The sequence below is a fragment of the Chelmon rostratus genome, chromosome 1 (assembly GCF_017976325.1).
Source record: "Chelmon rostratus isolate fCheRos1 chromosome 1, fCheRos1.pri, whole genome shotgun sequence".
NCBI classification, from domain to species: Eukaryota; Metazoa; Chordata; class Actinopteri; order Chaetodontiformes; family Chaetodontidae; genus Chelmon; species Chelmon rostratus.
In genome coordinates this window covers 7917637-7938962 of record NC_055658.1, presented here as the reverse complement: position 1 = coordinate 7938962, position 21326 = coordinate 7917637, and the positions used below count along the sequence as shown (strand labels likewise).

Sequence of the window (21326 nt, the reverse complement as noted above, 5' to 3'; positions counted from 1 at the left end):
AGAGTTCAGACTGCCAAAGTGATAAAAATGGAAAAATTGCCAACTTTTCAAATGCATTTTCTGCAGTCGCCTCGCCTTGAGGAGAGGCAAAAACTCATTAACCAATCCACTTTTTGGCTTGTTAAAGTAGCTGCTGGCCATCACTACCTGCCTCATAAGGCACATATGTGGTATAAGCATTAGTAGATTTCACCTGACACAAAAAGTACATTTCTGTTGAGGGTGTTCGCCATACTTTTGACTTGGATTGTAACAAACAACCTTAAATACATTCTCTGGGCTGCTAACTAAACTGATGTTTCACAGGGGCGCAGACTGATGATTCAAAGGAGAGATAACAGCTCTCCCTCCCCAGTGCAGCCCTCACATTTGGCTGTGTGGCAGGAGATGAGCCTGCTGAGCCTCCAGCCTGATGCTTAGAGGCTTGTTTACGTTGTGCATAGCTTCCCATTCATATCCTCTACTGTTTAACACGATTAGCAACTCTGAACACTGCAAACTGGGCAGCAAATACTGGGCTGAAGAGTTTAGTATTTTGCTGAATAAATAAGTGGATATTATGGAGTGATGGCTGCTACTGATCTGGATCCCTTAAACAGTGTGGTCTTGTGAAATGACTTTAGGTGCGCCTGATTCTGTTTTCCCAGCGTGACAGCTGGGCCAGTTCTGACTTTGCTGGGGGCAACGCCAGCAGTTATGAAGTGCTTGCCTGCTGGGCGAGCAGCTCTCCACACATAAAATAATTTGTAAGGAAATTTGAGCGAGATGTGTTTAGTGTTTGGTACATGGTTCCTCGATGCACACCATCTGTGTGGTGTGTATATTATCAAAATCGGAATATTTTGTTTGGGTTGTTAAAGAGTTATATGGCAGGATTCTGTGTGTATGCGTGTGTATTGTTCAGTGCAGGCTGCGTTCCTGTGTGTGTCGGTATCTTACTTTTGCCCTCAGTGGGTAGAAAATTGTCAGGCTGGCCCTGAGGACATTTCAGTGGAAACAGAAAATCAGTTCTCTGACTTTATTAAAAATGGTCATGCATAATTCACTTTAAAGATGTCTGATCACAGCAGAGCAGCTGTGTTAGGAGGCTGTTAAAACCACAAACAACATAAAACTTAACAACACAAAGATACAGTATGTTCATTTCATATACTGTACATATAGAGTCCAACATTGTCTTAGTTCCACTGCTAAATTGAATTACATGTAAAAACTATTTGAATTACAGAATATCAAAGACCCTTTTCTTGTGCTCTGTAACATAATGACACATTCATTTTCCAGCCACACTTCTGAAATATGATATTCAAAGCTTATTGTGGGTTTAGCATCAAGGGTATATAAATACTCTACTTACAGTCATGAACACTTGTTATAAGCTCTTTGTGGAGGAGAATATTTGGATGTTTAGACACCGGCGGCTTCGCGTAGGCCAGTTTTATGGCAGCCATGGCAAATCTCATGCTCTTCATCTTGCATGTAGGTTGTGCGCATTTTACAGCATCAAGTCTCCCTGTTACATTAGTGGGAGTATGCACACGTGGATTTCGTGTGTGTCATTCCCATTTTGAGTGTGTCATCTGCTGCCTCTGAATTTCTGTTTGTCCTCATTGTAGTAGCCTGAATTGGACTTTTGAATGGCAGCTTTTGGTTTTGATTTCTGGACTAACTCGATTTAAGATCAATTATAGAAGACCAATATGTGTTTATGTTGAAGTAAATCTCATTGTTAAAGTTCTCACTTGAGCGATCATGATGACAATTGCATGAAATGTCCTCTTCTTTGGAGATGATCTTCTTTTAATATTCCCCACTCCTCTACTTTCAGCAGAGCCCTGACATTCTTTTCACAGCCTGTGTAACATGGAAACTATTAATTTGAGCAGCAGTTTCTTGTGTTATTTTGGTATTCTTCTCCCGCCTTACATGTGTGCTTTATTAAAATATGAATTTTCCATTACTTTATGTCGGCCATGGCAATAAACATTATCAATCGCAGTATTGTTAAAATTGGAAAAAGAGAGACAAAACAGACAGATAACATGCAGATAGTACCAGGCAAGCTAACAAACACTATTACTCCATTCGATGGCAGTGACAGCCAGTATGACTGTGGGTGTACTGGGCAGCACACACTATGTCTGTGGAACAGTGAGAGCTCAGGCCCCTCTGGACAAATAAAGGACAAAACGGTGTGTGTGATTCCTTGTTGTGGCCCAAATAACAGTTCATCTAATTGTCTGTGAAGACCAAGTCACAGCTGATTTAGCAGGCAGACACTGCTCAGAAGAAAGATTAAATGGCTCAGCTGACTGTTCTTGTGTGAACAATTATAAGCCCATTATACTGTATAGGTGCTGTGAGTTAACTGTTCAGCCAAAAGACAGACAGAGATGAGCTGCAAGAGGCTTTAATAGATATAAGACCGAACCAGACAACACGGAGCTGTGTGAGCTGGGCTTTGTACTGTTCTTAGATAGATTATTATGTTAGAGTAAGTGTCTGTGAGTAAAAGATATATATAGTCAAAAGGGAGTGTCACAGTGCCGTGGGGTAAAAACCCTCACCTACGACTACAGGGACCCTCGTGGATTGCAGTGCCCAACACAGAGGGCAGTGAGGGATCATGTCCTGACACTACACTAGAGACTCATGCTGGTTGGTCAGGTGTCTATGCAGAGGGGGGAGGACCTGCGAGTGAAAACACGGACCTTGAAGCACATTATACTCCTGAGTGACAGGTGAAAAGCAGATGCAGACACCACGTGTATCCGCACTCTGCCTAGGTTAACAACGGAGGTGGAAGTGAAAAGGGCCGCAGTGTGAGGAGAACAGGCCAGTCCAAATTGGGATAAAAGGGGATAATGAAGAATGACGAGTGGTGAAAATTTTTTTATTTACTAATCAGAATGGGTGCTTGTGTGCATGTTCTGTGATTACGACCAAACTAAATGCATGTGAAGAAAAGAGTTATTAGTCCTCACAGCAACAGTGTATTAAAGAGGAGTGAGCCAGTCTGGGGGAATTTCGCACTCAAATGTCTGGTCCGTCTAGCAAACTGTGGTGAATTTATTGAGGAAATTTCAGTCGGTTGAATAATTTATCGAATAATTTACTGATTCAGCAGACACAAACACACTCACGCACAAACACACACACAGTCCAGTGAGGAAGGGAGAATAGTTCTTGCAAATCTGTTCTGTACTGTATGTTGGATTAGGCAAAAACCAGAGAAACTGTTTGTGAAAAAAGCCCAGAGTCAGTTTAAATTCAGGGGTGGTGAGTGTGTGTGTGTGTGAGAGAGAGAGAGTGTGGTATGCCTTGTGTGAAGCTGCTGTTTGGTGCGCTGTGATAGCATCACTGCCCGCCTACACAGAGGAATATTGACAGAGCCCAGAGATAAGGAGCTACTAACAGTATTGGACACTTTCCCTGTGTTGAGTGATTATAAATAGCAGCGCCCTGCCAGGAACACAATCCTCCCATTGCTGACTAGTCGTATTGACGTGTGTTGCCCTTTGGGACTCCCGAGACACTTTGCAGCAGGAGGGAACAACTTCAAGCAAGAGATGAATATTGTCCTAAATCACATCCATCTGTCATATCCTCCTGCTCCGCCTGCACTGAATACGCTTTTGTGTTGTTTCAAAAGAGACAACGGCAGAACCTGCACAGGCCGGCGGCGGCACGGTGCCGCTGTGTAGGTGTTTTATACTGCTGCCTCACAATATATCAGGTAATGTTTTCCCGAGTTCAGAGAGTGAAGCAATGAATTATGCATGTTTAGGTAGGTATAAATGACAGTGAATGGTCTAAAGGTGCCTCTGCATTAGAGGTATATAGATGGGGTGAAATACTGTGTTTTTATCAAAAATGTTCAGGAACAGCACCTAGAGGACAGATGGAGGAGGTCATGTAGGGTCTCTGTCAGTCTGCAGCTCTTCATATCATTATCAGATGTATTATTTCCTCGCAGTGTAATGACAGGTTTCTTTATATCGCATGTCCTCTTTAATACGGAGCAGAGTGACTTGAACAATATGCACTGCAGTAATGTTGACAGCTTATTTTCTTATATTTGGCAGTTATGGCACATTTGTACAATATCCATCAGATGTGTTGATTAGGAGGTCCAGGAAAGCTGCTCCCCGATTTGTTACAATAATTAATTATATTTTTGTAATTTGTGCCAAATTCAATTCCTGTTGCATTGAGAACAAGTTCTGCAAAAGTTTAAAGTTTGGTTTTCTGGAAGCTGCAGGTAGATTGCAATGCTAGACACTGGTTCGTCAAGACAAGGAGAAAAATTGCTTCAAAACAGCTCATTACAGCCAAATTATGAACAGTGACATGCAGTATAGGCTCCTGTCAGGGGATAAGATGTAGAGGCTTCCAGTTTCTACTTTTTTGGTGGAGAATATTAAAAATTCCTCAGACTTGCCTCCAGAGGCTTGCTTGCAGTGTGAGTGTTTTCATTTAGCAGTGGCAGGGTTTTGTTGTTCATGTCAATGAGCGTAACGTTGTCTGAATGTAAAGGAGGATGGTGCTGAGAAAAAGAAAGCGTGGGTCAAGCAAAATTACTTCAGGAAGAGAGGCAGCAATCACATTTGAGAAGCAAATAAAACATGGTTTTAAAGCCAGAATCTGCATTTTTGAATCACAGACTAATGACCATTGAACACTGCATAACAATGTCATAATCTAATGACTCAGTTTCAAGGACTTAGTGTTCTCTGTGCCTCTGCCAGGAAGCCTCTGCTTACCTGCACTGCTTGGCTTTGAAGAAAAATGGTCCCTAGGTTTCTACTGTTTCAAGGATCAAACAGACACTCCTTTGCTGCATTATTTATCAAGCACAAGCTCCTCAAAACTGTATGCAGCTTGGTGCTAATGAGTACACGGGCCAGATTTATTACTATGAAAATTTTGTTTGTTTTTTTTTCTCTCTGTCTCTTGGTCCAGCACTCCTGTCTTGCATGATCTAAGAAATGAAGGTGATGCTCCACTGACCTCAGAAGAAGTCTGGCTTTGGATGGCCGGAGACATACAGTTTTCTGCATTCTTTAGAGTTAGTTATATATTCCTTGCTGAGAGTTTGATACCAGTAAATATGAGGCTGATGTCAGCAGCTCGGCTTTGCTCAGCATAAAGACTGAAAGCATTGGGAAACAGCTGGCTATGTCCAAAGGTGACTTTCCACTTTCCAGCACCTTTAAAGCTTGTTATATATTATTAATTTAATACACACAAAAACCAAAGTGTAAAATTGTCAGGTTGCAGTTTTACAAGGGTTACATGTTGCACTAAGATGTCATTTTTGTTGCTTTCATTTACTCTGCAAACAAAGCCCTAGAAAAACAACTTATATTATGTTGTGAAGGTAACTGAATGGTAGGCAGATTTTGTTACCTTTAGACAGAGCCAGGCTAGCTTCCCCCTGGGGTCTGGTAGCTGGAGATCTGCCAGTTTACCTCCAGGGACCTGCTGAGGCCCCATTGAGCAAGGCACCTGACCCCCAACCACTTGGGGTGCTGCGCTGTGGCGACTCATCATTCTGACATCTTTACAATTGCATACGTAGGTTTTTCTGCATACCTCTCTCTGTGTGTATTAAAGTGCTAATCAGAGTGTAAAGATGAACTTCCTCCAAGGTGGATTAATAAAGGAATTCTTTTTCGTCTTCTTCTTCTTCTTCCAGTCTCTATGCTAAGATAAGATAACCGACTTCATCTTAAAATTTAATCCACAGCTGTTAGAGAGGCATCAATCTTCTCATGTAACTCTAAGAGGATAGGCATATTTCCTAAAATGCTGAATTATTGCTCCCCTAAAATTTGTTTGGGTCAATCGGTCGGCCCACTTTTCATCAGACTCAACAATCTTGATAGCTATTGGTTGGATTGCCATGAAATTTTAATGGAGATATCCATGGTGCCCCTCAATTAATCTCATTAAATCTTGTTATCTCAATAACTCTCTTGATGGAATGGTACAAAATTTGGTACAGATGTCCCTGGTGTCCACATGATGCACTGATACTTATGTGTGATGCTTTGATTTTTCCTTTAGCACCATTGCAATAATAATAATAACGACATTCAAATCAGCCTTAGCTGTATTTTGTTTTGTGCTTATTAGCAAATGTCAGCATGCTAATACACAAAGTTATTATGGTGAGCATAGTAAACATTAAACCTGTTAATTATCAGCATCTTAGCATTGTCATTTTGAGCATGTTCCCATACTGACGTCAGCATCTAGCTCAAAGCATCAATGTGTCAATAGACAGCCTCGAATGCCTGTAGTTTCTTAGTCTTGTTATTATTTATCACCGAAAAAAAACTGTGTAGAAGGCTCTCCAGTGCATAGTGTTCCAGAAGACATGTGATTTAACAGCATCACAGGGCCACAACACATTGTATTGCACAAGACCGTCTAGAGAGCTAAATACTGACAATGTGAATGTTAAATTGCATGATAGCAGTAGTGCAGTGTGTGTGTTTTGAAAACCTTCAGAAACTTTCACCACCCACTGGCATGCAGCAGCCAGAGTAGATACCACTTTATCTCCACTTGGCAGCAGCACAGCAGGTAGAAACCTAACGGACATCATAGCCTCTAAAAGTGAACTTGTGTTCATTTCTGTTTGAGCTGGGAGAGCAAAGATAGCAGCGTGGTTAGAGCAGGGAGAGAGAGTGTATAGATGGTTATCGGGGCCCTTTAAGATGTCTGGGGCCTCCCAGGGCTCCCTGCAGGCCGTGGAGCGCCCATCGAAGAGCCCAACTGGGCCAGTAATCTATCCCCATGCCATGCTGCTGTGCTCTCCACGCCGTTAATCCAATCAGTCCCCTGCCACGGTGGGACAGGCAGAGCACTAATCCAGTTTACACAGCAACAACAAAAAAAAAGCCCTAGACTCATTCCTCACTCCCCGCAGAGCATTGCCAGCTTCTCGATGTGACATTGAGTGAGAAAGATGAGGATAATTACAGGCACAATTATTTTATTTTTATTATGTGTTCAGCCTTTTTTTTTCCCTTTTCCCCCCCATGTTCCAAGCTAATTGCCATGGCCTTGTCACAAAAACCCAAGGTGATAGCATGCAATCATTTGGGAAGCAGAGAGTCAGCCAGTTTTAATGCCCCTCGCCACAGCGGCAGCAGTGGAATCATTAGTATGCATCTGATGAGGTTTAGCCTTGCGTGCAATGGGTTGGGTGGACCTCAGATAAGTCATTTAGACTAACAGGAACTTAATTAATTTTGTTTAATCTTTATAAAGCTCCACAGGGGGACAGATTGGCATACAGCCCCTCGCCAACTCCTTCACCTCACTTTCGGCCCACCTAGCTTGGCTCAGCCCAGAGGTTTTACACAACGCGGGCAAATGGTCCCAGCATCAATATTGGCCTAATGTTGTGCACAATGCTAAAATCTAGCATGTCTAATGAGACCAGCTGGGGTATAAGTCAATGTTCATTTGGCCATCAGCTTGCAGTGGAACCCTGGCAAATGAGGTTGAAGGTGGGGGAAAACTACTGCCAACCTTTCTCACTACCACAAAATTCACCCTGGAACTGTCAGTAAATACTGTGTATGTTCAAGAAGCAGAGAAGGGGCATTTTACTTGAAACACCTCTCAAATTTATGTTTACCTTAATCACTATATTCTCTGTCCTACCAGAGAAGAAAAACACCAACAGCTTCGATTGTCTTCCAGGGGGTGGTGGATCATGCTTGTTTCGTTTGGGACTCAGCCAGAGAGTAAGCTGGCAGGAAAGAGTTAGAAAATTAGGAGTTAAAGGATGTTTCTGTCTTTGACATTCTGCTAATACCTCAGATGCCCTTGGGCGAGTCACAGAGAAGCAGAATTGTGACCGGAGGATCACCAAAGTGTTTCCAACTGAGATGCAGTTGAGCAGAGTATTTAACCCCTGGTGGGATTAGTGGAAGACTGTGGTAATACTGGGGAGCTCTGAGGTGTAAATATGTGTAAATGTATTAATGTGAAGCAGGATGGAGCTGAAAAACAAGTGTGTGCTCAGCAAAGCCTCTGTGGACTTTTAAATATGCTAAATGTAAGAAAATAAAACTTTTGCAAACACAGTGTGCCGAGGAGTAAAGAGATTCAACATAGCCACATTTTTTTTTCCAGATACTTAGAATGCCACGCAATGCTCACGGCTGAAGGCACACAGATGTTGGAGCTAGTAAATGGAGTTTGGAGAAGAGCTTATTATGATTAAATGAATCTGATTGTTTTGCAACCCAGAGGTACAGTGCAGAGGACCCGTGTGAGGGTGAATGCTGTGGAGCTTATGGTATGTGTGTGACTGTGTTGATTTAGTTTTGTCCTTAAGCACAGAAGAGAGGGATTGATGGATGCATGGTTCATAGACTGATCAGTGAATGCATGGATGGATGACAGATGTGTGTCTGATATGCTGCAGGAGCACTTCCACTGACTTGGGGATGAAAACAAAGAGGCTTAAAAATCCATCTTGTCGGTTATCTTGACAAAAATGTCAAGATAACAATATCGACAGCAAATTCCAAAACTCAACCAAAGATCAAAAACTAAATGACAGCAAAAATCACCAAGGAAGGAAGTGATAAGACAACAAATTCCATGCAACAAGAACTGTAAGTATTGCACTGTTGTTTTATAACACTGGGAATTAAAATATTTATACCATAGTCTGGGTGAATACTCAATTCTGATTGGCTGCAGGGTGTCCATCAGTTCTCAAGCTCCATGGGGCCTGTTTCACAAAGCCATTTCAACATGGTCAGGTGGTCTTTGCTGCAAACCCAACACAGGTCATTCAGAATTGTCATATAAAGCCAGAGTAGTGGGAGTGGGAGCTGGCGCTGCTCCCCAGCCACTTTTAATTGGTTTTAATTAATTTTATCGTAGATGGACTTTGGAATTGTTGTCTGTGTGGCAACACAGAAAAAAACAAAAAAGCTTGACTTTTTGTGTTTTACTAAAATGTGGCAGCAGCCAAATCACTTTACCCCACTCAATGATGCTACCTCTCTGGGGTTTACATCTCTCAACCACGTGTCTCCGGCCGAGGGGAGGTCTTGTGATAATTTACTGTGAAAAGTGGAGGATAGCGCCTGTGAATGCTCCTGTCTGTCACTGTATGTCAGCTCTCTGGACCTATTCCCACTATTGTTGCCACTCTGTATCGGCCACCAAAGTCCAACAAGGATTTTATTCCTGACTTTGCTGCCTTCCTGACGCACCTTTTCACACTCTCACCGAACATAATACTCTTGGGGGATTTTAATATTCATATGGACAATATCAATAATACCCTCACCAAAGACTTCACATTCTGTTTGGACAGTTTCGGACTTCAGCAATATATTAACTTTCCCACCCATATCAAAGGACACATTTTGGATTTAATCTGCTGCACTTCTGCTCCGTTTTCACCTGTCCCAATTCCATTTACTCCTTCCCCGCACTTTCAGCATTCACCCCACCCTCTGTCAATGAAATATCTAAACTCATTCATAAATCCAAATCCTCAACCTGCCAATTAGACCCCCTTCCCACTGTCCTTGTACAGTCCACCCTCCCCTCTCTGTCCCCTCTCATTACTGACATCATTCACTCCTCCTTTATCACTGGAATTGTTCCTTTTTCCCTCAAAACCCGGCTCAGATCCCAACAGCCTCAATAATTTTCGTCCCATTTCAAATTTTCTATTCATCCTCAAAATTCTTAAAAACAGTTACTGCTCAACTGCATACCCATCTATCTTGCAATAATTTATATGAACAATACGGTTTCCGTCCCCTCCATAGCACTGAAGCAGCTAACCCAGTTCAATATCCATTCTCCTCGTGCTTGATCTGAGTGCGGCCTTCAACACTATTTCACACAACATTCTTCTAATTAGACTTTCCTTCATTGGTATCACCAACACACCTCTCAACTGGTTTCATTCATACCTTCCAGACCACTCTCAGTTCATTCAGTTAAAATCATTCACCTCCCATCCAGTCCCCGTCACCACAGGTGGGCCCCAGGGCTCTGTTCTAGGGCCCCTCCTGTTCATCATTTACCTCCTCCCCCTTGGTCACATTTTCTGTAAACATCATATTCACTTTCACTACTACGCGGATGACACCCAGCTCTACCTCTCAACCAAAATTGATTTCTCACTTCCTCCTTCTTCTCTAACCAATTGCCTCCTAGAAATAAAATCCTGGTTAACTTAAAACTTAAGACAGAACTTCTTTTAATTGGCACAAAATCCACATCAAACAAACTCCAAAGCTTCGCTTTTCTCATTGATAACTCATCCGTCTCCGCCTCCCCTCAGGTAAAGAGTCTGGGTGTCATCCTCGACAGCACCCTCTCCTCCACCTCCCATATTAACCATGCCACCCAGTCTGCTTACTTCCACTTACGTAATATTAACTGTCTCCGTCCCTCCCTCACTCCCCACGCCACTGCCATTTCTTGTTCACAGCCGAGTCACCTCCCGTTTAGACTGTTGCAACTCTCTTCTGTTTGGCCTCCCACACAAAACCCTCCATAAATTACAACTGGTTCAAAATTCAGCCGTCTGTATGATCACACGCACCTCCTCCATCCACCACAGTACACCCATTCTACAACAGCTCCACTGGCTCCCCATCACATACCGTATCAACTACAAAATACATCTCCTCACCTTAAAACCATACACAACCACGCCCCTCCATATCTCTCTGATGTCCTCCATATTGCCACATCCGTCCACATCCTCAGATCCTCCTCCATCCATCTCACTGTCCTCCCTGCTCGCCTTGTTACCATGGGGAGCCGCTCTGCTCCCCAGCTCTGGAACTCTTTCCCACCTGACCTTTGTAATACTGACTCACTCCCACATTTTAAATCCAAACTCAAAGCTCAGACTAGCGTACTCCATCTGACCACCACCATAGTCCAATTTTCTCTCATTTGTCTTGTCTCTCAAATCTTTTCTAAAATTGTATTTTATTGCTATTCGTATTTGTTTCTTAAACTCTGTGTTTGTTTATATGATGTAAGGTGACTTTGAGTGTCCAGAAAGGTGCCTATAAATAATATGCATTACTATTATTATTCTTGATAATGGACACCTACTAAGTAGTTCCAGTGAATTACGTTAATTAAAAACGTTAATTAATGACCAGCCTGTATCTAAAATGAGTAACCATAGCAACAGTGACGCAGTCAAAGCCTCCATTTACAACTTATTGTTGTACATTTACAACTTATTGTTGTAAATGGAGGTCAAAAGGCTAACAAAACATGTCAAAAAGCTAACATTTAACTACAGCAGAGTGACCTCAACATTTCTTTAAACCTATTTGGAGAATATGACAACTTTGATGGGATGCAGTCAGAGAAAGACAAATTGAAAAGAAAAGGGAATAATAGGAGCAAACTGGGAAAGCGAAATCAAATAGAAGATGAAAAAGAATGGTGATGTAGCTGAATTCAATGTCATGACTGACACCAGATTCAAGACTAGCAATGCAGTGTTTAAAGCTACACCTAAACCGGTGATCGCCACAGGCCACATCCGGCCAGACAAAGCTTCCCATCTGGCCTGTGGAATATCAATGAATTCAGCAAATTCACAAATCTAACATTAAAGTGGCTTCTATATTGAGCACTGACTGCCTCCTTGGTGGAGGTCTGAGAGCATTTGCTAGTGATGTCTTGAGTAATCATCATGGATTTTCATGTAAGAAAAGTATGGACCTTCATCTATCGCATGATAACAGGTGTTAGTGCATGATCACAGTGGTTATACAGTTGAAAGCAGACAAACTGTTGTTCTATCAAACACTTTTCTTGCGATAGAAACATTTCACAGCAGCGGATCAGTGTGCAGTAACAACTACAGTGGCTCCAGCAGGCGCCACATCAAATAACAGCAGCGTGTTAATAACATTATGTGTCAATAGTGTGCTTTGACTCCTGAGCGCCACAGTAATCGCTGTAATTAATACTGCAGCAGGATTCTGATCTGAAACTTGCAATACTTTGCCGCTCATTCCCACATCAGTCTTGTCCAGCTCATCACCGCCATGATTAAAGCACAGCCACCGAGATGAATGGGAAATAGATTTTAAAACAATGCCTGCTAATGGAAGCTGAGAGGAAGGATGATTAATGGATGATTGTTTAATCGATTAATATCCCGCCTCTGAGGATTTGCAAAGGAGACTTCATTTCATGTTCTGCTGGTTTGAAGCCATTAAAAGGGCTTAGAGCTTATATCTTCCCTGCCTCAGCTGGTACTCTGCCTCATGCAAACCTTCTTATGAATGCAGTGGTTCACATGTTGATATGTGAAGAGAAAAATACAGGAGAATTTAAATATTTGTATTTCCTTTAGATGCTATACGAACTTCTTTACTATGCGGATCCTTTCAGCAGTTCTCTTACCCCTTGGTTAAAACCGATTTATTTAAAAAACTAATTAGAACACATTCAATTCCATGCTTTGAGGCTCTGATCCTCTGCTTAATGCTGGTACTTCTGCAGAGAAGGGATTGCAGATTGCTATTTTTCATCATGAACAAAGGGGCAGTTTAATACCACAACCTAAAGAATTTCACATCCTCAGATTCAATACATACAGAGAAGGTGGCAAATAAGTCAGCATTTTCCTGCACTGCATCAGCATCAACATCCAGCAGCACAGCAGACATTCATGAGACGTTAAATCCATCGTATCAGTTACATGCAAGGACAGTTAATCCCCAGGCGCCTGGGAGTTGTGTTGATGACTACATTCCCTAATCTGTGTTTTAGCTACAACATTTCATTTGCGAAATATATCTCTTATCTTTTTCTACTCTTCTCCTCAGGTTGGAGGACATACCATGCTACCTATTCGCTGGATGCCTCCAGAGAGCATCATGTACAGGAAATTCTCCACGGAAAGTGACGTCTGGAGCTTCGGAGTCATCTTGTGGGAGATCTTTACGTACGGGAAGCAGCCTTGGTTTCAGCTGGGGAACAATGAGGTACAAGACACAAGATACATATTACATATAGATTATCAAGGGCTGTACATCAAATAATAGCTCTAGGTTATCCAGTGGTAAATGCTGACATCTTTTAGATTTCTTAACATTTCATGTTAAGGGAGGATACTTATTTAAAATCACAGAAAAAAACAAGTAGTCGTAGCAATTGTAGAAAGATGTACAAATTGAATAGATCCCTCACATAGGATCAAGGGCTAAAACATGAGCTTTCTAATAGTAGATTTAAATGAACACTGCCATTTTGGATCTTTATGTACTGCCTCATGTTGTTTCTTTTCTCTTTCTGAGACTTGCGGTGGCCCAACGAAGTGATAAATTAATGCTGCTTTGCCACCAGACAAGACGCAGCATTACATAACACCCATGATTGGTCTGTTTTTTCATTGGAGGCTCTGCTTTGAATCAATAAAATTCAATTAGGATTGCTCTTGTAAAACGAGCATATTGAGAAAATGAAATTGACCTAAAAGAATAACCTGCCATTTCAAGTATTTCAATTGAAACATCAATATGCTCTTGGGCTTGACACAATTTGGGATTTCCACATTTCAGTGTGTCTTATGCAGAGATATTTAGACACTCAGCTGTTTAAACTACATTGCTGAAACCTTATGACAGTGTAACAAGATGAGCATCGTATTATGTCATAGGCACATTATCTGTTCCTGTAATGTAATTTTGTCTTCAGGTAGCGTTACATGGGAATATTGTACGTATTATTCACCTATTCTGATTTGCGCATTACACAAAGGTACATTACAGCAGGATTATAAATGGGTATCAGTGACAATTATCACCTGGATACTGCAGGAACTAGTTTCAAACAGGCTTCAGTCTTCACTGGGCTCTATAGGCTGCACCACTTTCCTCTACATTTATTCCCAAAAAAGCACAACAGAGAAAAACTAGCAGCGGCACACAAATAGACCAGACATATAAACTTCCAAACATTGTTCAAACCCACAAAACTTTCCCCAACGCAGGCTAAAAGTTAAATTTGAGGGAAATGTGTGTAAGATGATGCTTTTGATGGATGATGATGATGATGATGATAATGTTGATAATGGCGGTGCAAAAAAAAAAAAAAAAAAAAACATGGGACGTGATTTTGGATATTTCACTGAAGCTACCTCAAATGAAATCAAAAAGTAAACTAAATGTTAACATTTTGCAGAGATACTGCTGCTACCAGAGGGATGAACCAGTCTCTGACTGTTTTTATTCAGCAGTGCTCCTCTTGCACTTATTAAGTTTCAGTAGTTACTCAGGGGCCAAAAGCAGAAATCAGACTTGGAGACCACAAAAAATTAAACTAAGAGCAGTTTATTCTAAGATTAGTTAGTTGTAGAGATCCGGAGCGATGGAGCAAGGCTGGCCGGACTATGTATCATGAATCAGAGCAGGACAGGCAGTGGATTGAATCTTTAGGAGGAACGCTGAAAACTGACAAAGATAAAGGCGTAGCAGGCAGAGCAGGAAGGCAGGAGACAATTGACCTGAAGCACAGGTAAAATAGGATTAGGCAAATCCAAAGACAGAACATAGCACCACTATGACACCCAGAACAACCAGGCAAAGACTCGAGTGAACGACCAGTTTTATATACTGCAGGCTACAGGTGCAGGTGATGAGTGGATTGGCAGCAGGTGTACAGGTGAGAACGCAGGAGGAGAAAACTAGGTTTGTCACACCCTGATTGAAACAGACACACCCATATGCACAAACAGAGCAAGACACACACAACACACCAGGGCGGAGAACACAGCAGAAACATTAGGGATGAGGGAGGACTCCTGTTAGACCCTAACAGCACTGCCACTCACTGCAGCACTGATCCATTCCCAGCCTGCTGCACCTCCCTGCAGCTGAGTCTCACTCCCCCTTAGTTTTATAAAAAGTCATGTTACTTGATCTTTATTAAGAACCAGAAAGCACTTTGAAAACCACTGTCATGGTCGAAGCCAAAACATTTGCCGCTTGATTCATTCATCAAGTATATTTTGTATTAAAATCTTAAAGCCCCTTATAGTCCCTCTTCACAGGAGTTTCCACTTGTTGCCTGATTAGACCTCTTTGCAGTACAACATGGACGTGCACATACATCTCCTTCACCTTGCACCTTGCTTGCATTCACTTACAGCTGAATACAGGTTTAATCAGCCAGGGTAATTCAGAACACTTCTGTGAAAATATATACTCTCAATTATAAATTAGCCTGAAATGGGAATAAAAATTGTACCCAACTACAGTGCTTGAGTGATGTCCAGTCGAGGCCCAAAGTTCCTCGACTGGACACCACTTATCACGTTGCTATATTACTTAGTGAACTGCTGCCACATTGTGCTTCCATGAGCACAGTCACACACAAAAAGCCATGTTGTCTTCAAACTGAAGGGCTAAGTTAGCCACTTAAAGCGGAAGTACAGCAACTGTACACATCAAAGTCTTTTTACAGGTCTTAGGCACTATTACTGCATATGTGAAAAATCTCATACAAGTCATCTAGATGGAGCTGTGGAAATCTGATAAATTGCCTTGAGTGAGGTCACTTGAGTCAGGAAAGTTTGAGGCTTTAAGGTTTAGGAAATAAAAAAAAATTCTGGGTGTGGGGAGTTCTGGCCTCTGTAGCCGGCTCCTCATCTTTGTTTGAGGCTGGCAGCCTGTGGCTACAATAGCCGCTGCTAGCCGAATTGCCAGTGGAAATGCATTGTGGGTAATGTGTGAAATAAAAAAAAAATCAATTTTGGTCATTTCTTGGGGGGTGTGTGTGTTAACCTCAACCTGAAGCCATGTTTTAGTTTGATGACTGACTGGAAATAGTGGGTAATGTCTGATGATGTAATTAGAATGCCTTGGTTAGTCTGTAACAGGACGTGCAGGGAATGAAACTGCCACCATAATAAATAAGCACAATCTTGTCGCTTTGCAGGATGTGAATTTACTACAACACCAAAGTAACAGCATTATGATTATTGGTCATTCCTGATTACTTCCAGGATCATTTGAATATTGTCTCACATCTGTTTGGCTGGGTGCTGTTGCCATGACCACTGTAGCCTTTACTGTTGCTTACTTGCAATGCTTGCTAGTGATCTGTATTAATGCCAAGAGGCTCTACGTGTCTGTGCTCCGTCCCTTCAGTCTCACTCTCAACATAGTCTGTCTCATCCTTTGGTGACAACACATGAGAAACAGGATGCAACAGTGGAGAGAAAGCAGGGCTTTACCCTTGTAAACAGGTGGAAGAACAGAACAGGATTTTCCACTGGTTTGTTCTAATATTTTGTTTTGTTTCAGCTTTTTACTGTTGTTGACGGTCGTGAGAATAAAAACAGATTTATTTAAACACAAATCAGGTTTGACGTACATTCTTTCCAGAAAATTAGGCTTCAGATAGCAGTAGATTATCAAAGGCTTTGTTCTGACACCGTGCTGTTGTGCTGCTAGCTTGCAAGAGCATGAAATTGCATGACACCATAATATGTCTTAGGGGGAGGGTTTCCATTTTTCCTCTTCAGCTGTGTTGGTAATTATTCTTGAAACACGTAAAAAAGAGCAAACATTGAGCTGGTATCAGTGCCTAAGTTTGAAGTGTAAAGAAACTGTTTGTGGTGGCAGTGCTAAAAGAAAAGTTTTAAAAAGAAAAGCAGAAAACAACACTTTTCAGTGCAGTTTTCAGTGCAGCCACGGTCATTACACACTAATAGAGCCACATCCATTCTCTTAGGCTACAGTGGCCTGGAATTGACACAAATAACAAAGTCAAATAGTCAGAACAGCAATGAATCATCTCGCTAATTAGAGCACAAGTCCAACAAAGAAATGATCAATCACCCTTTTAGCAGCATCTCAAACATCCACCCACAAATATTCAGGATTATTGTTATTTTGTGCTGCAGGACAGAAAAAACTCAGTCTTGTTTTCCCTTCGATATTGGACAAATTTAAGACTGAATGCATACTGTTTACTTCTTTCATCTCAGTTTCATTAGTTCAAACCTCAAAGGACAGCCTGCTCAGTGTCACCGCTTTCTCATTATGAACAAACCAAAGCAATCAGTCATTGAAAATCGTCTGTTTCACTCCGCTGCCCTCTCTCCTCTGCAGGTTATTGAGTGCATAACCCAGGGTCGGGTTCTGGAGAGGCCACGGATTTGTCCTAAGGAGGTGTATGACATCATGCTGGGCTGCTGGCAGAGGGAACCGCAGCAGCGACTGAACATTAAGGACATTCAGAAGGTCCTGTTCGCCATGGGAAAAGCCACGCCGGTCTACCTGGACATCCTGGGCTAGCAGCGGCCCGGGGTGGCCCGTTCCTCGCCAGACAGATCGACAGAGACAAACAGACAGACCAACCCACACGAATCCAGGAATAACCAAACCAACCTGCTCCACTGTCGAAAAACACCTACAATGTTTGGGAAGGACTTAAGTGCCTGCAACACTTTTGGATATAGTGGATAAAACGTATTCAAAAAAACACGCACTTTTACATTTTGTTTACTTGCGTATAAGATGTACAGGTTTGAAGAAGACTTTTTTTCCCTCGAAAAACTGCAAAAAATACACAAAAATGGAGACGAAAAGGGAAGTGAAGTGGACTGGCAATAGGAAAATGGCCACAGTTTTATTATATTATGGAGAGAACACATCAGAGTTAAAATCTATCCTGGGTTTGGTTTTATGAATATATATAGAAATATTACATATATTTTATATTTATTTCTTTTTGTCAGGGTGTTGAAGGGTCTGCCATGTGTGTTGCTAAGGGCTCGGCCCTGTCTGAAGACATCTCCGACAAACTATTGGCAGGGACTTGACGATGGTAGCCTTACTTGCACTCTGATTGGCTGGCACTGAGCTTTTAATGGGAACTCTGCTTCTGTGGAATAACACTGGATGGTTGAAAAAAAGGGAGCGCTCTGTAGAGGACCTACCCAATCAGACAACCGACAAATCTATTTTAATTTAAAAATAATGTACATATTGTAAAATTCTATGTGTCAAAATTATGTTAACTTATTTTTTTGGGTGTTATTTCGGTTCCTTTTTCTGACTGTGATCTGGGTGGCTAAAGTATAAAGCTGTGGTGTTTGTTCTCATCCTAATCGAGAGGAGATTTCTCTTGGGAATTAGCTGTGTCAGTGCTGGTAAGTTATCTTATGTGGTGAAGGTGAACGACAGTGAATACAGTTTGGAAAGTCCGCTGACACTGACTCACAGAGACTCTGGAGAACGGGGGACGACTCAGAGCCATCGACACGACACTTTTCCAAAGAGGTGATGAAACCTCATATTCACTTTCCAGTCCATTTGCTTTTTATGGCAAGAATAGTGCGTTGCTAAGTAATATCTCACACCACATTTCCAAACTCATACACGCGCTTTGAGAAACTGTTCCGTCATTTTCAGGCTTTTTGGTGTGAAACTGCTTTTCCACTCTGAAGAAAACATTTTTGTAACCGAAAGTATAAGCCACATGTTAGCTGCAGGTGTATTTCTAGCATACACATCCTAAGAAAAGTCTGTAACTAAAGGGGATAGTTAGACATTTTGGGAAATACGCTTATTCACTTTTTGCTGAGAGGTAGATGAGATTGATACTGCTCTCATGTCTCTCAGCTAAATACGAAGCCACAGCCAGGAGATGGTTAGCTTAGCTTAGCATAAAGACTGGAAACAGCTAGCCTGGCTCTGTTCAACCAGCATTTTACAGTTCACCAATTGACATGTTAAACCTCATTCAAAAGCCCACCTACATTTAAAATAATGTAAAACAAAAATACAAATTCAGTCTGGCACAAAGCCTTACTCAAGAGGAAGTAATGTATGTCATAGATTTGGCCGGATTGCTGTATTTATCTAACAGATCCACCAGGCTGGAGTCGCAGTTTGCATGTCATGTGTGCGAGTGCAAAGTGAACCTTTCTCCTCAGTAAAAATGGGATCGCACATTACAGGATTATGTGATCCACTTACGTTGACCAGGTCCAGGTCCCGGTTAGTCCAGGTTTCCAGCTGGGTGTCCCGACAAATATCTGTATAACGCATGTCCCATATTTTTTACTTTCACTATCAAATTGTCAAATTTTCACCACAATTAGCATAATAATAATTAGAATATTATAATTGTTTCCGTGCTTACATGGACATTTATCATGTTCTGTTCCAATCATTATTACCTAACCCAGTATAAAGACATAAACAATGCACCGCTGTCTGAATTCAACACTGATTTCTTTGTTTGTGTGTCATTCAATCAATGTATTGTTGTCAAGGCTGTTGCCAGCCTATGAGTCATAGACAAGCTTTCAGAGGCAAAGGCATCACGCCGAACAGAAAGTTGGTCTTTAAGTGCTCCAGGGTACTTAGCAATGACAATGCTACGTTCATGGTGTCCATGCTGTTGAAAGATGAACTCCATAGGTGTGCATGCATGAAGGTGCAGCACACTTAAAGGTTGAAGATATGGTCACCCCAGCTCCACTGGATTGACTGAACTTACTGAGCTATTTGCGATTGTCAGTTTAGTGGGGAAAAATCTCCACCTTTGACAAGAAGGTGTCAACGCAGCGCAGATGGGATTTACAAGAGCAGGTTGTAGTGGCAAAAATAAACATGCATTACTGTCACCTGGTAAATTACTTTTTAATGGGAGCTGTAGTTTTTCGTATGCTAATAAATTAATTGTTGTTTAAACTGGCAATAGACAAGTTTTTTTTGCTTCAACCTATCACTATGAAGTACATGTTGATTGCACAATAATGGATTGGTTCCCTATAAGTCTTGATTTCACAGTGCAAATCTATTGGGTAGTCCCAGGAAAAAGAAGGCTGACTGGCGATCCAGTCACACTGACACCATTTCTATCTGCTTTCGTGTCTCCATTATAGACCAAATTAATAAAGGAACTTGCGCTTTTTCTCCTTATGTTTTCTGGTGCTCCCCCCTCCACCCCGACACCAACCCCTGCTGTACTCATAAAATGATGACTGAAGACGGTTACCTCTTCAGCGAACATTCTTCTTTCTTTTCCCTTATTTCCAACCTGTCATTGATTGTTTCTTCACTGAAATTTGGCAGCAAATACAGAGCGTCCTGTGTTTTTGGTAGTTACTGGCCTCCGAGGAAAACAGAAATTGATTCGGTTGTCTTTGCGAAAGCAGCATCAACAATAATACCGCTTGGTATTGGCTAGGAGGGGTTGAAAAGCTGTCAGTTTCTACTGTAACTTTGCCAAAATCACAAAGGGTTTCAACCTCTAATAGAAATTCTGTCGTGGATGCCGATTTTTCTTACAGAGTATGGCGTGGAACAGAGGCTAGCCTGGACTTGACCGGCTTTGACTTTATTTGCCGAAAGATTTCTTGGCCGACCAGCGGGAATACATTAGATAACGTTACCTTACAATGATGTAGCTGCTTTGTAGCTTTGCCAGCTGACATTAGCTAGACATGAAGTGCTCTGAAGTGAACAGAGGCAGCTCAGGTGCCAATCAGATTTCAGCTGTGGCCAACGCCGCTGTGGCCCCGCCCCTGGATCTGTCCATGGCTGGAAACAGCTTCAGATTTACTGTAGAGAGATGAGAGGTATCCAGCTTCTCATCCAGTTTCCCAACTGTATTTCCCAAAATGTTGAACTGTTGGTTTAAAACACTTTAGTTTAATCCCACAAGGATCTTGTCATTCACACACTGAGAAAACAAACAGGATGGCCTCCTTCCTTGCATTTCCTTTACCACAACAAAATAAAACCCTTTTTTTTTGTTATGCTGGTTTGGTTTTCATCAACTGTACACGACTCACAGTCGCTCCTTTCCTCCTCACACTCGTGGCCTTTGCATGTTTAGCAATGATGAGGTTTTACACCCATCTACTGCTTTGATAAAAACCTCTTCTGTTCTGACCAGAGAGGAGCCACTGAAGCAGGTGGATACTTGTGTTAACTCATGGACGGTCGATCAAAAATAATATTCACTCAAGGGGATCAGCTAATAGTGTGGTGTCCATATTTTTGATGATTACAGTATTTAATGAAGTGGAAAACATGAAGAGTTTCGTTCCAAAGTGTGACAGAAAAACACGACCTCCAAAAAGCTTAACAGCAAAAAAAGAAAAAACACCTAAAACCAAATGATATTACTTTTGAAGAATCATTCATGATTAAGTGCTTAGTTGACCAAATTAGTTCATTTTCACAGTGTGTAACCTGTTGATTTCTCAGACACTGAATGATAAACCTCAGGCAACGGTTTTATGTTGTATCTGGAAATATAGC

The 21326-nt window shown here is 41.7% G+C and overlaps 1 protein-coding gene across 2 annotated transcripts in view; it reads left to right on the top strand.

Moving 5' to 3' along the window:
* Positions 1 to 17342, top strand: part of ntrk3b (neurotrophic tyrosine kinase, receptor, type 3b) — a 167829-nt gene extending 150487 nt beyond the window's left edge. The window contains exons 15-18 of one of the 2 annotated variants that reach the window (XM_041935819.1): positions 335 to 363; positions 623 to 716; positions 12867 to 13025; positions 17157 to 17342. In XM_041935819.1, coding sequence (XP_041791753.1) covers positions 335 to 363; positions 623 to 716; positions 12867 to 13025; positions 17157 to 17342 — 468 coding nt within the window. The remainder of the gene's footprint in view (positions 1 to 334; positions 364 to 622; positions 717 to 12866; positions 13026 to 17156) is intronic. The other variant, XM_041935829.1, reaches the window with a different exon arrangement.
* The last annotated feature ends 3984 nt before the right edge of the window (positions 17343 to 21326 follow it).